This window comes from Branchiostoma floridae, chromosome 3 (assembly GCF_000003815.2).
Source record: "Branchiostoma floridae strain S238N-H82 chromosome 3, Bfl_VNyyK, whole genome shotgun sequence".
NCBI lineage: Eukaryota > Metazoa > Chordata > Leptocardii > Amphioxiformes > Branchiostomatidae > Branchiostoma > Branchiostoma floridae.
Genome location: NC_049981.1, coordinates 32,962,860 through 32,978,289, shown reverse-complemented (window position 1 = coordinate 32,978,289; position 15,430 = coordinate 32,962,860). Strand labels below are relative to the sequence as shown.

Here is a 15,430-nt window from a genome sequence, read left to right as displayed (position 1 = left end):
CTTGCCCTTGCTAAAAACGAGTATGGTCCATTGAATAGCAGAACTGGAAAAACGCATGTTTTCTCATAACTGCTGCCGTGAAAAGAAAGATGCACAGAGATTTATGATATTCGTTCCAAATATGTATATACATTGTATAAGCTAAGTCTTCAAGAGTCATATTGTGGGGATGCAAACATGTTCAAGACTGTAGTCATACATCATGCTTAGCAGTAAAACTAGCAGAATGTTTGAAAGTTCAGAGTGGATTAATCCGTTTTTGACATGCCCAAATCCGGCAAAATGGCCCCCAAACTTAAAAAACATGTTGCCATGGCAACGAGGGGTTCTGAGAAGAAAGAAAGCTATTTTGAGGGGTTGTGTACCAAGTACTATCACTGTGCAAAAAATGAGCCAAATCTATTTTTTGACCTGTGCCACCATTGTTTGACCCTTACAGACATTCGCTCTTAAAACTACTGCAAACATTTTCTCCCGAACGCGAAAGAATTTCCCAGCGACCTTAAATGCAATTACAGTAATTAGACAATGGACGGATAGAGAACAAATCGTAATGCCAACTTTAACGGCCTTTAGCGGCCGGGCGTCTATTCATGGTGCCGACTCGCCCGGGACCCGCCCACAATGTCGCTTTATTTTGCTACTAATAACAATTTCGTTGTTGGGATTGCAAATGAACACAGGCAGTTATCGGCCAAATTGTACCGCATATGCCAATTTTAGCAGCATTTTCAGTCAAATTGTCGACGGCGTTTGACTAATTTTCGTGCAATTATCCGGCACTGGTGGCTTTTCGTCGTGCAAATAAGCGAAGTCACTAACAATAAAGTGAATGGGAGTCGGTTTGGGATTTTGGGATTTCGTGCAATTTACCGAAGTGTGCGGTTATCTGACGTACAATTAACTGGCTTTTACTGGTACCTGGTAAGCTATCGACTTACACTTCTTAAAGTTTAGGCCACATGTACATGCATGGTAACTGATGGGCTTCGGCCAGTCTCAGCGTATTCCGATACACACTCTAGTGAGTTGGGGCATACATGTAATCTTCAAAGGGATAGAAAACGATAACGAATTTAGTTCCTCTGCTCTGTTCGATCCGGGAAGCAGGTAAATGTGCGGCCAGAACTTTCAATCGGGGTTAAGGCCCTACCCTAACGACCCAAAGTAGTACTAGAGCAACAAAAATCTCAGGGAGCTGCAGAATCACTGTAACCGCCAGGAGGCGCCATTGTGGCACGACATCCATAGGACAACCGAGACTTACAGACAGTATGGTAGCTAAAAGTTGAAAAATGACAATATAAGAAATTCATAATTTGAGAAGGAAATATGAAAGCCACTTCTGTAGGACACTTGAAAATGCCATGAAGTATCATAATCACATCTAGCAAAAGCCACCAACATCATCACAAGTACAAGGAATAAAAAAAAAAAACTGCATTTTAAAGGCCCTACCCTAATAATGCCTGGTGACCCAAACTTGGACTGCATCAACAACAACAAAAAGATGCTGCAATGATTGACAAGGATCGTACAATACAGTCTGAGCTAATACTGTGGTATTCTCCAGGGCAGAGGTTGGGTCGCGGGGATTAGATTGTAGTGGCCGCGGTTTTTACCCGGCTCGCTGATCCCGACCGCTACGATCTAATCCCCTCGACCCAACCTCTGCCTGGGAGAATATCACTGGACTATTGAACGTAGCATACTCTGACATGTTTGGACAATTCTAGCATAGTACTCAAATCTCTGAATCCACAACAGAGTAAGAACATAACAACTGTAACATTATGAAGTAGTAACAGTAGGGACAATATATCGTTTTGAAAGTCACGCACGGCCGATACCCCCCCCCCCCCCATCAGTAGTCAAAATTCAAACATGGTAACACTATTCCCCACATCCACAGTACCTCAAAACAATAGTTATGACATTCAAGTACAATTCAGTCGCTACAACTGGATGAAAACGGAGCTTCCGGAAGTAAATCTCCGTTTTTATCCAGCTGTAGAAATCCACGTACAAATTAAATATAACACCAAAGAAAACAAAGCAATGTTTACATCCAATCAGGATGGTGTCCATGAAAATCAAACCACAGGGGTGATAACGTCGAACTTGTCTATTGCTAATGTCTGTAGTGCGCCACCTAGCGGGGGCAGGTGGTACTCCATGAAGGCTGTGTCCATGAAGATTAAACCACAATGGTGATAACTTTGTGCTATTGCTAATGTCTGTAGTGAGTTAACATGGATGTAACTACTCGTACAGTATTGAAATTATTGCAATTTAAAGACACCATCTGTCGGTCGACTTGATATACCTAAATGAGTCCTAAATACCCTGTTTTCTACATACAACGGATATAGGTTGAACTAGCGTCTGACAGCAGCGGAGGTATGTCAGTGACAGTCAACCTCTTCCCCTCCCCGATCGAATTACACATATTCCTCACCAAATAATTCAGCAAAATCAAACATGCTATTACACAAGCTAGCTCCCTCATATATCTGGCAAAACATGTCGCATACGCGTGGCCATCTTGCCAATGCTGCCCAACACGTGTTACGGTGAAAATAGCGCCGAAGTTTTGAAAAATGATGTACAACCAATAGAGCCACGATCGATTTTCCTCTACCGGTCTTACTGGTAACCTCAAACTTGGTACATTGACCATATTGTGATAATCAGGTGGTGATGCGAGATGACCTTTGACCCTAACTGTTGACCCTCGTCCTCCGGAAGTTCCTCACAGAGGTATTTTCTCAGAAGTTCCAAGGAAATTTAGAGATTACACTTGAACTAGATCGCTACGTTAGGTCACGACAAGCAAGGTGGGTTACGGAATGCTTCCTTTTTAACCCTGAATAGTCCCGATCCTTCTGGGTCCGCACAAAACCGGGAATTTAGTCACGTGTATAGTGCAGTGTTCGGTCGGGTTGGTGTGTGGGGAGGGGGGCATTATTATTTGAGATTCCGGAGACAGATAATTTTTTTTTCGCAACGTGGTTTACAAACAGTGTTTAAGCCATCCAAGGCTACCAATTCGAGTCCGATTTGTTGTTATAATTTATCATACTGTTTAAGTTTAACCACTCCGTTTTGTCGGTTTCTGGTCTCATGTGCTTGCCTACTCTCTCGTCCTCTCCTTGTGCTTCCTTCCCGTGTGGTCATCTCTCTCTGCTTTTTCCAAATGGTCGGCGTTTGCACACTCTTGGCGGTGACCTGGCGTTGACCTTGATCCAGCAAGATTATGGGTGCCAATTTCGCGAAGCGAGAGCGTACAAGCACCTTAGTATGTTGGTTAACCCAATATGAGATCTATACACAACTATCTAGTCTGTAGTCAAGTAATTATTCTGATGAAAGATTATGTGTCTACGTCTGACTCATTTAACCTCTTAAGAATAATATATATTAAAGAAGGGAAACTAACATAATGCTGCACCCCCTACAGAGCAGGATGGCATCATCCAGTTACGGATCTCCCACTGAAGTTCTGGTTGGTTTCGTGTCTCCCACTGAGGTTCTGCTTGGCAGGCAACAACGTGTGAAGGCTGAGAGGACTGAAGAACTACCAGCAAACATTGTTAGCAGTCAGGCTAACTTTCCCCAGGTGCCAAAACCTTACTTTGACCAGGAAATGGAATATGAAAAATGTCAGATTTCTGGTGAGCACGACTTTGCAACAAGTGAGAAGCCTAACTCAGGCGACCTTAGCAACCATACAGCTTTGCATACGGGAGAGAAACCGTACAAGTGCGATAAGTGTGACTATTCAGCAAGCCGTAAAGAATATCTGAAGCGACACATGTTTCGACACCTTCCAGCAGAGCAGAAGCCCTACAAGTGTGACCAGTGTGACTACTCCTCTGCTCAGAAAGAGCATCTTAAAGCACACATGGTAAAACATGGTGGGAAAAAATCGTACAAGTGTGACCAGTGTGATTATGCTACAGGTTGGAGGAACCGTTTGACAACACATATGGTCAAGCACACCGGCGAGAAATCCTTTGTGTGTGAAGTGTGCGGGTTCAGCTCGGCCAGCAAACACAGGCTACAGCTCCACAAGCAAACCCACACTGCGGAGAAGCCGTACAAGTGTGACCAGTGCGACTACACAGCCAGCAGGAAGGTTTACTTGGCTCGACACAAGACCAAACACACCAGTGAGAAACTCGCCTGCTCCCTGTGTGAGTACAGTACGGCTGACTCGGGTCGCCTTAGCAACCACATGGCTGTACACACAGGAGAAAGACCATACAAGTGTGATAAGTGCGACTATTGAGCAGTCCGTAAGGACCACCTCAAGCAACACATGTTCAAACATCTGTCAGCTGAGGAGAAACCCTACAAGTGTGACCAGTGTGACTTTTCTGCAGCACAGAAAGCGAATCTTAAGGCACACATGGCAAAACATGGAGAGAAACTGTACAAGTGTGACCAGTGTGATTATTATACAGGTCGAAGGGACAGTCTAACAACACACATGGCAAAGCACACTAGTGAGAAACCCTACATGTGTGGGGAGTGCGGGTTCAGGACAGCCGAAAAGTTCTGTCTCTCCCAACACATGAAGATACACACAAGTGAGCCTTACAAGTGTGACCAGTGTGACTACTACTTGTCTAGGAAAAACGACTTGGACATACACAGGACAAAACACACCGGCGTTAAACCCTACACCTGTAAGGAGTGTGGCTACACTACAGTAAGCCAGGCCTACCTCACAAGACACATGAGGGTACACACAGGAGAGAAGCCCTACAAGTGTGACCAGTGTGACTTCTGCACGGCGTGGAAAGGGTGCCTGACTAGACACATAGAAGAGCACACTGGTGAGAGACCCTACCTGTGTGGGGAGTGTGGGTACAGGACGACCAAGTCCAACCTGCACAGGCATATGAAGATACACTCAGGAAACAAGCCCTACAAGTGTGACCAGTGTGACTTCTGCACGGCGTGGAAAGGGTGCCTGACTAGACACATAGAAGAGCACACTGGTGAGAGACCTTACCTGTGTGGGGAGTGTGGGTTCAGGACACACAGGCATATGAAGATACACTCAGGAAACAAGCCGTACAAATGTGAGCTGTGTGACTACTGCACGCATAGGAAGGGAAGTTTGGCAAGACACATGGCCACTCTCTACTAAAGGGGAGCCCCACTTCACCCAACCACCTTTAAAATCTCTACAGGTCATTTTTACTATAATGTGTCTTTTTCTAAATTCATACCAGTTTTACTAATACAATTTCTTGAGGCAGGTTTCCAAAGAGCCTTGCCATCTCAAGGAAGATCAGCCAAAGAAACCGTGGCACTGAGAGAACTGTAGTCCATCAGAAAAGACCCAAACAGACTAAGCCTTATTTACCAGCCTCCCTTGCAGACTTGTAGCTGGCTTTTATATTTTTGCGGAAGAGCTGATTTTCAACATGGGCTAAAGTTCTCTAATGCCGGGAGAGGGATTCCGCACTGGTCATAGACCTATGATAGAACCTTGTTGAATATCACAAATTAGCACTTCCCCCATGAATACTGGTAAAATCAAGCACTGTTCAAATCAAATCAAATCAAACTTTATTTAATCGAACTTGGCAGTCTAAAATTCAGACTGAAGTCTCCAAGGAGGCTCTTTCACATAGAGTCAGCTAAAGAGGTTACACTTTCATACCAGTATGATGCCAGTTTGTAAATATTTATGTCTCCTGTTTTGTCCTTTGTTTGTTGTTCACCTTTATTAGTGCGACTAGTGTTCCTTTCCTTAGTTTAGTTTACTTCGTCTGTAGAGGAGTATTAGAAATGAATTATTAATGTAGCTATAACTCTTCCATTTATTGTCTCATTAGTATAAAAGTTCGTTTGAGTTTTCTAAATTCATCATTATCATCATTCTCGCCGCATATCAGGCTTCGCTGAGGCAGGCCGCCATCGTTCTCCAAACCTTCCTGTCAGTTTGTAACTTACATAATGAGCAAAATAAACCAGTAGAGTCAATTCCACATTGCCAAGAGGTTGTTTCTTGCCTTTTGTTCTAACATTTTGGAAATCTTTATAACATTCTAATTGTGATAAGTAACTGTTTAGAACTGTTTATAACATCATTGTGATGTTCTAAATGTTTTCTACAGTATTGAAACATGTTAGAAACATTTCTAACATCAAAGTCATTTTTTTCTGATAGTTTCTAAACTGTTCCGACATATATTCATCATTTGTGATCACATGTGATCATATGTTCGAACATTGAAACAAAGTGATGAAACTCGGTCAGTGGTCTTGGGAGTGTGCAATTCACACAACCCTGCCAAGTACAGGAAATTTTGTCTGTCTCAGAGCTTCTCACAAAAGACCCACCAGTTTGTACTGAAGAGAATCGGAAAAAAAAGGAAATTCTGACGCTTTCTTGTCCCAAATCGTGCTGGTCGGTTTTGTACTTGCTCACATCGTTGATCTTAGACGTATTTTGACTGTACCTTAAAATATAAGGACATTTAAGATGTATTTTGGTCGTTTCATGCATCAGTGATTTCTATATAAACAAAACACTCCAGCGCGACTGTAACAAGTCTGTACACACCGCGTCTGTAAAACCGGTCGTCCTTGTATATGGGTTATCAGAGGTCAGGGTAGCTAATGTTGTTGTTAAGAGTCAAAACCAAACTGCACTAACCGTGTACATTTTCTACTTTATCGTTGTAAATACCAAACCAGCATCACATCAAGATTTTAACCTCACAAGGACAAGTGATTTCAATGATATGATATAATCTTTAGGTATTGGAGGACAAACTGAGCCCCGGGCGTATGCCACAATAATCACACTGGAAATGCTACATTTTGCCCAGTGACCCTTTAAAGCAAGGCGGTCGGGAATCGTCAGTCTCAGTCGCGAAACTTCGGCTTGTACTCGTCGTGTGTCGTGCATGACCGCGACGGCCTCTGAATTACGGCGTGCTCAGAGGAGGAACTCTAGACAGAGACAGTGCTATGTTTAACCATGTCCGCTCACTGTTCACTGTTAACTCATACTACTCATTAAGCAAACCAAGTGTGAAACTCCGTCAGTAACATGAACAGACAAAACATGACCTCTCGCTGGCTCCAGTGACCCCAGTAATTGTTGACAGGAAAAAAACAAACTAACAACACAACAAAATCCGTTTCCATGCATCACATATTTTAAAAGAAAGATCCTGTATAGTATATATAGAATCTAATACACTAACGTATTGATTTAATCTTTTATCCACTAATACAAACCGACCCTCAGGCACTTGCCACAGCAATTAGATCGGTATTTCTTCCTTGTGCCGAGTAACTACGAATCGGCAGTCGGGAATTATCGGGGACCAATCGGCACCCTTTGCCAAACTTCGGTTCGGTCCTACGGTCTACGAAGTTCTCCGAATCTCCCCGCATCGCTAAAAATATGAATGACGTATGAGGAAATGGATGTCCTGCGATGTTTCTAACCAATAAGGGAACAGAACTGTTGGATTTTAAGTTACATCATATCTTTAAAGCCAGTCAGTTGCGGTAGGGTCTCTGTGCAGGTAGGGGTCTGCCTGTAGATCGACGTGCACTTACATTTTCGGGCTGAAACATCTAAAAATGGGTTCCGAAAATCTGTACGACATACGTTACCCCAAGCTAGAAGCCGTGCGGGGTAAAGGGGCATCTAATGGCCTGGGTACAGCGATTGGAACTGCCACGGCCGTCATTGTGAGCTTCGTCACCATGTTTGTAATGGTGAGGCAGGGGGCGGAACTGGGCGAGATGAAGTCGCAGATGGACATGGAAGCCCAGCTTTCGCACCTGATGGAAACGGAAATTCACCTGAAGGAAACGGTAACGCACCTGAAGGAAATGGAATCGCAGATGCAGGAGATACGACAGTGGAGAGAACACCTGGACTTGCAGGTAAGACTATTTTGTACACATGCCAACATTTCATGCTCTCACTATTTGACGAACTCCTGTCAGTTACATTTTCGGACCGATAGTTCCGGGTAGTGAGTTAGGACGACAGTACAATGACTTCAATGCTGTGTATACTGCGTAATGTACAATTTATACCCCTACACTTTATCTTAACAATGTGAGAAAAGCCCAGATCATGACTTCTGGCGCATTATATATGCATGTAATGAACTGTACACAGTTTCCTGTTCCGCTGTTGCCCCTACCCCCCCTCCAAATTTAGAAATCAGGTGAAGAGTAAGATAAATTGTACTTCTGGTAAGGAAAGAATGTTGTGTATTATTTCAGATTGCTATAGATTCAGAAATAAATGAAAAAATAGATGGATAAAAATGTTTAACGTGTTTTGCAAATGATTGATATAAACTCGACATTATCATACAACAGACATCAGTGCAACTTCGTATTTTGGAAGTCTTAACAAATGGTATCAGACTTAAAGAATTTATAATCATGGCGCCTTGACAAGCAGACGTACAAATTTACCAGCCGTTTGTGCGTCTGTGTAATGAGAAGAAAACTTCACCCCTACGGCCTTTTGTCTGGACCTGCAGGTCAGAGCTACAGGTGGACGAGTTCACATTGCTCGTTTGGCCGAGTTGGACCTGTTAGTCAGCTTAGTTAGTTAGACTTCAGCTTTACTGACAAGTTTCTAAACACATTAGCTTGATACGGAGTCAATTAGGTATATCTAATGTCGCCCAACAGGTCAGTCCTCAAGGCCCGAACGCTCAGGAAGACGTGAGTGGAGCTGGACGGGGCAAAAGCGCCACCTTTATGTACGGAGCTGAAGTGCATCGCCGAGCTAAGCGATCTGTGCGCAACACTGAACAATTTGCAAACAAGATTACATTACCGATGACTCTTGGGGGTAGGAATGCTTTTCTTCTTTTCTATTCACCCTCTTATGGTTATTTTTTAGTTGGAGTATAGCTCTTCATTTATAGAGCTAGATGGATAAACCAACTATACTTGGGCTTTTGGGATAATAATAAACAGGTAGTTCATAGTTAAGGTATAAAACCTGCATTCCAAGAAGCTTTTATCTGTGTCAATGACGAAAGGCAGTGGATGCTACCTAAACGTCTTATCGTTTCCAAATTCTGATCTGGTCGCTTAAATAATGACTATTCGGTGAATGAACATGGAGATCATACCAAAGCAAGATCATAGTTTTCGGTTGATTATGAAAGGGCAAATCGATTGCCGTCTATTGAACAGGATGCCTGGCTGGATCTGCTGGACTGAACGGTCCGCAGGGCCCACCCGGACCTCCCGGTCCCTCTGGTCCACCAGGCCCTCCCGGTCCGCCCGGATCTGATGGACAGGTATTTAACGAGAAGAAAATGTAACTACATGTCGCATGTCGCATTTATGCTGCTTTCGAACAACTGTATGTCCGGTATTATGTTAGAACATGGCTTTTCAAAAGAATCGATCAGTTAGTATCTATGTATAGAACCTGGCTTAGCAGCAAGTTATAGCATAGCAGGAAGGGTTAAAACACCATGTTATGTTTTGAGGAGACGTCCAACTTTCAAAACGTGCACGTCTAAGGTCGGATACCTCACAGCGTAGGCGGCCTCTTCCTCGTTGCCATTAGCGTCCAGAAAGGACAGGAAACGTTATGGTCATGCAAGACGATTACTTTTCACTTTACTCTTTCAAGTTGAACTTTGCTATTCGTTGTTTTCAGACACCAACGATCACCTCCCCACCAGGCCTGGATCATACCACCCGCCCAGAGAGACCCACAGTGGGACCAACTGCCACAAGCATCGCCTCCACCGAACCCAGCACCTCGGGCGGTAAGTATCGCAAAATGTTACTGTCATACTTCGTCCATGCCAACATCGTTTATCTCCAGCAACTTAGAGTATTTTGGCCATGCGTCGTTTTTCCCTTGTCGACATATCTTAGTGGTCGCTAAAATGACATCCAACACGCATTTTATGACATAAATTTCCCTCAAATGTCATGACGAAAAATGGTCGTTGTGATTTTCTGTCTTCTATATGATGACAAGATGTGTTGGACATAACTATTTCATCAACAATATAGCGGTATAGAGTCCATTCCAAGACACCGTGCGGATGTTTGTTGCCATTGTTTAGAATTGATTCTAAAGTTTTGCAATCATATGTCTGGGACATTTGATACTTCACAAATATTTTGAACACTGTTACAACTTTATAAATATTTCCCTGGTCCTGTAAAACTTTGGAAATATTCATGGTGTGGAATTGGATACTTCTAATGGTTTCTAAATAATGATAACAGCATTCTACCATTATTTACCATTTTCTACCATTTTCTACCATTTTTTGTAAATGGGTCAGTGGGCTGGGAAGATACCAATTCACACATCCTTGCAAAGTATGGTTGGGTGCCATGCAACAATGGCACACCACAAAGGATCCACCAGTGCCCAGCAGTGAAATCTAAAAATATACAGATGCAATAATAGGGCTTACTTTTATGGGGGAAATAAACTAATCTTACCATTTGGCGAAGTTTACAAATATTTGTAAATATTTGTAAATGTGAAATAATCACACAGAGGTTTCACAATTATTCTAAATAAAGATATTTTTGTACAGTTACTTTCAAAATGTTTTCAAAAATATTCAAAGGAATTCAAATAGTTAAATATTTTCTTAGTCAATTTAAAAAAATAATTATTGTGGCTTAGATGTTCTTTTATTCAAAATAATTCAGACTTATTACAAATATCGCCTAAAAACCCTCATGGTGTCTTGGAATGGACTCTACTACTAATACATAACGGGATAACTTTTTTCTTTCAGATTGTATGTAACTAACCTTTTGATTCCCAACATAGGTGCTTTTCCACACCCTCAATGAGATATTTCATACATACAAAGAAACATACAAAATCGCAAAACAATTATGTTTTTTGTCCTCTGTTTTTATATTTCCAGAGCCGTGGGCACTCTGTGATTTCCAGCACGGAGCCGGGGGCTGCGGCTTCACACAAGACACGAGCGACGACACGGACTGGGTCTGGGGGAGTCAGCACACTCCCACCAGTAATACTGGGCCGCTACATGATAACACGTTTCGCAATACCACAGGTAGAGTAAGGGAAAAAAACGACGGGCGTTCAAAACGTAATGCCACTGGTGTTTTAACAGGCTCATTTTTTCATCGAATGAGTTGAAATTTGGCACCAAGGTGCAAGCATATATCCTCTTGAGATTGGAATATCTAAATTTGTTGTTCAGATTTCTATGAGCAACTGAGTTGATTTCAAGATGAACACACCCCTGGAAGCTTGTCATAAGATTAGTTCCTCAAGATCCGACCCTCTCATACCTACTGTAAAAAGTTGAAATTGTAACTTAAAACTGTATAATGATAAATGTCTCATAGAATAAATGTCAATTTTCATGTCTAAACTCCCTATAGTTCATCTTTTACAGCTGCTAGAATGGAGCGAGTTTCTATATTGCAGGCAGTTTGATTAATAGCCAAATACGTGATTAATTTATTAAAGGTTTCTGTAGACTGCTTTTCTATTAACCAAAAGATACGAAACTTGGCACAATTATCAACTGTTTAACCCTATCTAGACCAGGTTTTTTTGGGATTCCTGGGGCTCTTCTGACCCCCCCCCCCTTCGTAATTTCAAAACGGCTGGGTCTACGATCACTAAATTTGGTGACGATGATGTACTAGTAAAGTTTTACATTTTCTGTAATTTTGGTATCGTTATGACGTAATATGACGTAATTATCACGTCATAATGTCATATTTTGGGCTAAAATCGTCAAAATATGAAATTTCCGCTATTCTAAAATGAATTGAACAAAACGATGACTATAAAGGTTATCTTATTGATGTCTAAGTCTGCCAAGTCTTTTGTTGCCAATGACGACGACACTGACGTCTATATGACGTCAGAAAATGACGTCATTTGTCCGCCATCTTGGATCGACAAGCTTGAATTTTCTAAAATAGGACTTTTTCCACATATAACCCCAAAACCGAATAGAAATGGACTAAAAACGATCAAGTGATTGTGTTTTTTGTTTTTATCGTTGAAAATGACATTGTCCGCCATCTTGGATTTTGACCCATGACGTCATCAAATTAGCATAAATTATGAATATCTAATTAGAAATGTAATTATTATTATTATTTCTTTATTTCAGGCTCTCACTGGCCCATATGACTGTGTAATTCAAAATTGCACTGGATGTTAATGATATAAACAAGTTTGATCTAGCAATAAAACTATGACATCTCATAATTCAAACTGAAATTAGTAAATTTTGGGAAATGCACCCGTTGCCATGGCAACACGAAAAATCACAAACAAAATTTTTTCCGCAGAATTGTTGCCTATAATATTCTAGGAAAAGTCACCAAGTTTCGTAGTCCTAGCACACGTCGTTCGCCAGTTATACAACGTCAAAGGTGGCGCAGGCACTTTTAGCCCCCCCCCCCCCCTGGTCTAGATAGGGTTAAAGATCAAGAAGTGTGCTTAGTTTGATTTCTCTCAGTTAATAACAAAGTCGGCTACGGAAACTTCAATCAGCCGACCCCTGATCCACGATTCTGATGGCAGCTATTTAACCTCACTTCATCCCAGGAACGAAAAAAAATGATTAGATTTCAAAAGTGAAAATAGGCATGTGGCTTAACGAGAAATGCAACTTGATATAAGTGCAGTTTCAGTTTCTTACAATAGCTACAAGTGAGTCAAGGACATTATCAATTGCGCGTTAATTGAACCTCTACATGCTTCCGACGGGCTACCAAGGGTGTGGTCATCTTGAAATCAACTCAGTCACTTCACCTGAACAACAAATTGAGATATCTCAATCTGAAGAGGATATATGCTTGTACCTTGTCGCCAAATTTCAACTTATTCGATGACAAATTGAGCCTGTTATAAAACCAGTGGCATTAATTTTTGAACGCTCCTCGTATTAATTTGCTGGTGTGTTCTTCTTGCTCTGGTAGAAATATTCCAAAGTTGCCTACATCCTATATGCTTTGGGTTTTTACTGAATAAAACACTTAAAATCCGGTCAAGATAGGATTTGACATTGATTATCATATAGCCAGGCGCCGCGGACCAATCAGAAGGCCCCGTTCCACGTTAGTTATGACGCCGTAACACATAAATCTCGGCCAGCCCGCTCCTCCTGATTGGTCAGAATGAATCGACAACTTTTCCGTTGTCGATTCAAATCGACAACGGCACCGTTGTCTATTCATTCTGACCAATCAGAAAGAGCTATACACACAGGAAAGTAAGGGATATGCAGGCATTGGCGAATCAAAAAGAGCAAAACATATGTCAGAGCAGAGGGAATAAGTACAGGCTGCAAGGGGAGAATGGCTCCTTCTGCTAACATTGATAATGAGTTTTGTTGTTCTAAAAAGCCAAAGACTGCAAAGTTTCGTATATGTTCTGTGGAAATTCTGGTTTCAAAATGCAATCTGTAATACAAATGTGTGTACTAAAGAACAAATGTGAATTTTCAGAAATTTGACAAAGGAATTCACACGTATAGTAACAAGGGATCTATGCGTCATACAGGAGTTTGCAAGTTTGGTTAGGCTATATGATAATAACGTTAATGACCCGTCTGTTCCTCGGTGTACATGGTGGCATAACGCCTGGTCCGGATCCTTTGCTATAACCACCGAATAAAACCACCTCGCTTGCTTCGCTCACTCGGTGGTTTTATTCGGTGGTTATAGCAAAGGACCAGGTGTTATGGCACCATGTACACCTCGGGGCGGGTCATTAACCCTTAATTATTCATTAGTATGTTGCACATATGAAATTGATCATATAACTTGAAAACATGTATAGGTGACTCCTAAATTGAGAGAAACGTATGAATATGTGTGAATATATTAGGTTATATAAGAGTAGTATAGTAGGGGAGAAAGTAACTTATTTCGGGAGGCGCCGTTTCATACTTCCTGTAGGGTTGAAAAGGTTGCCTCTCTAGATTCCAATGTAATTCTGAGCATGCCTTTATAATATCGTAAAACTGTACAACGGCAACCGAAGTGAATTTAGACCACCCGGACATAAACATGCAATAAACATCATTAATTCAGTAAAATAACGAGCTTAGTCTTGCAGAGGTTTGACGTTGACATCGATTAAATTGAAGACGTTATAAAAGATAGAATATCGACAAATAAAACGGCCAGCGAGTAGAAAAAGTAGCTTGATTTACAAGGAAGAACAGCCAAAGAAGTTTGTTATGAAACCGTAGTCCAGTGTTACAGATAGAGGTTGATAAGTGGATCTCGTTCTCGGAGGCGACACTGTATCCAGAATTTGGTGATCCTGTAGTGACTAAACCCAACAGTGGATTCCTGAGAAGTGGTTAGGTGGTTAAAGTTCAATGACAGGGAGAATAACATCAGTATTTCGAGTACAAAAAGGGCATGTTGAATTAACCTCAATCAAAATAATACACTTATATTTATCATTTACCCAGCTATATTGCTGCATTGCTACCAGTGCATTTTGCCATTTTCTGAAATTTCCATGATGAATAGCAAGCAAAATACAACATATTTCGCAATAAAGTTCTTGACAACGTAATCCCTGTCACCCCCATAGGGAAGTACATGTACGTTGAGGCCAGTGGTGGTACCGCAGGTGACACGGCTCGGCTCATCAGCGCACCGCTAAACACGGAGAACAACATCTGTCTGAACTTTAACTACCACATGTACGGCACACAAGTCGGCACTCTCAACGTGTACGTGAAACAGCGCGGGAACAACACCCTTGAGGAGGTCATTTTCAGCAGGTCAGACTTCCAGGGGGACCAATGGAAGTTCAGCGAGTTGGCACTGCCGAAATGGGAAGGATATGTGCAGGTTAGAAATTCAATTTCGTAGCTATTAATATTAGGTCAATGCTTTGCTTCATAGCTGACTTCCGCAAAATAACACCAATTTCTTTTAACATATGACTTAGATTTTCCTGTAGACTGATTCTGACACATCACCTTAGACATACCGTACTACAGGTGGGAGTGTTCTGGTTCTGCTAATGATATTTTTCTGAATCCCAAAATGTACTTGTATCGGCCACTTGATACTGAACTTGGACAAGTTAGCTGTTGCATTATAAAGCATTAACCCCTGAGTACCCTCTAATTAAATTATAGCCAAGTGTAACACATTATAATGCGAACAGCAATTGGACAAACTTCAACTTGGTAGCTCTTAAAGAAATATTTACATGACCTTAAAAATTACTTAAAAGTGTTTCCGGATACTTTTTTGACAACTTAAAGCCTTATCAACTTAAATTTCCATTTGCTTTTGGTCGAAATAGGCTTTGATCTTCGTTAATCATCCCATTGCAACCCATACTTAAGAGCAAATGTCTAAGAATCAAACAATAGTGCTCAGGGTAAAAAAATTGATTTGGCTC

At 41.6% G+C, this 15,430-nt stretch overlaps 3 protein-coding genes across 3 annotated transcripts; all 3 read left to right on the top strand.

Annotated features, from left to right (window-relative positions):
* The first annotated feature begins 2,721 nt into the window (after positions 1-2,721).
* On the top strand, positions 2,722-4,332 carry LOC118411423 (zinc finger protein 525-like). Its single transcript, XM_035813701.1, has 2 exons — positions 2,722-2,837; positions 3,461-4,332. Exon 2 carries the CDS (start codon positions 3,467-3,469, stop codon positions 4,289-4,291), a length of 825 nt encoding a protein of 274 aa, XP_035669594.1. The 5' UTR covers positions 2,722-2,837; positions 3,461-3,466; the 3' UTR covers positions 4,292-4,332.
* On the top strand, positions 4,289-5,158 carry LOC118411868 (zinc finger protein 665-like). Its single transcript, XM_035814357.1, has one exon. It carries the CDS (start codon positions 4,322-4,324, stop codon positions 5,156-5,158), a length of 837 nt encoding a protein of 278 aa, XP_035670250.1. The 5' UTR covers positions 4,289-4,321.
* A 2,459-nt stretch (positions 5,159-7,617) lies between these two features.
* Positions 7,618-15,044, top strand: LOC118411867. Its single transcript, XM_035814356.1, has 7 exons — positions 7,618-7,926; positions 8,695-8,857; positions 9,208-9,314; positions 9,683-9,794; positions 10,929-11,036; positions 14,606-14,868; positions 15,021-15,044. Exons 1-7 carry the CDS (start codon positions 7,618-7,620, stop codon positions 15,042-15,044), a joined length of 1,086 nt encoding a protein of 361 aa, XP_035670249.1.
* The last annotated feature ends 386 nt before the right edge of the window (positions 15,045-15,430 follow it).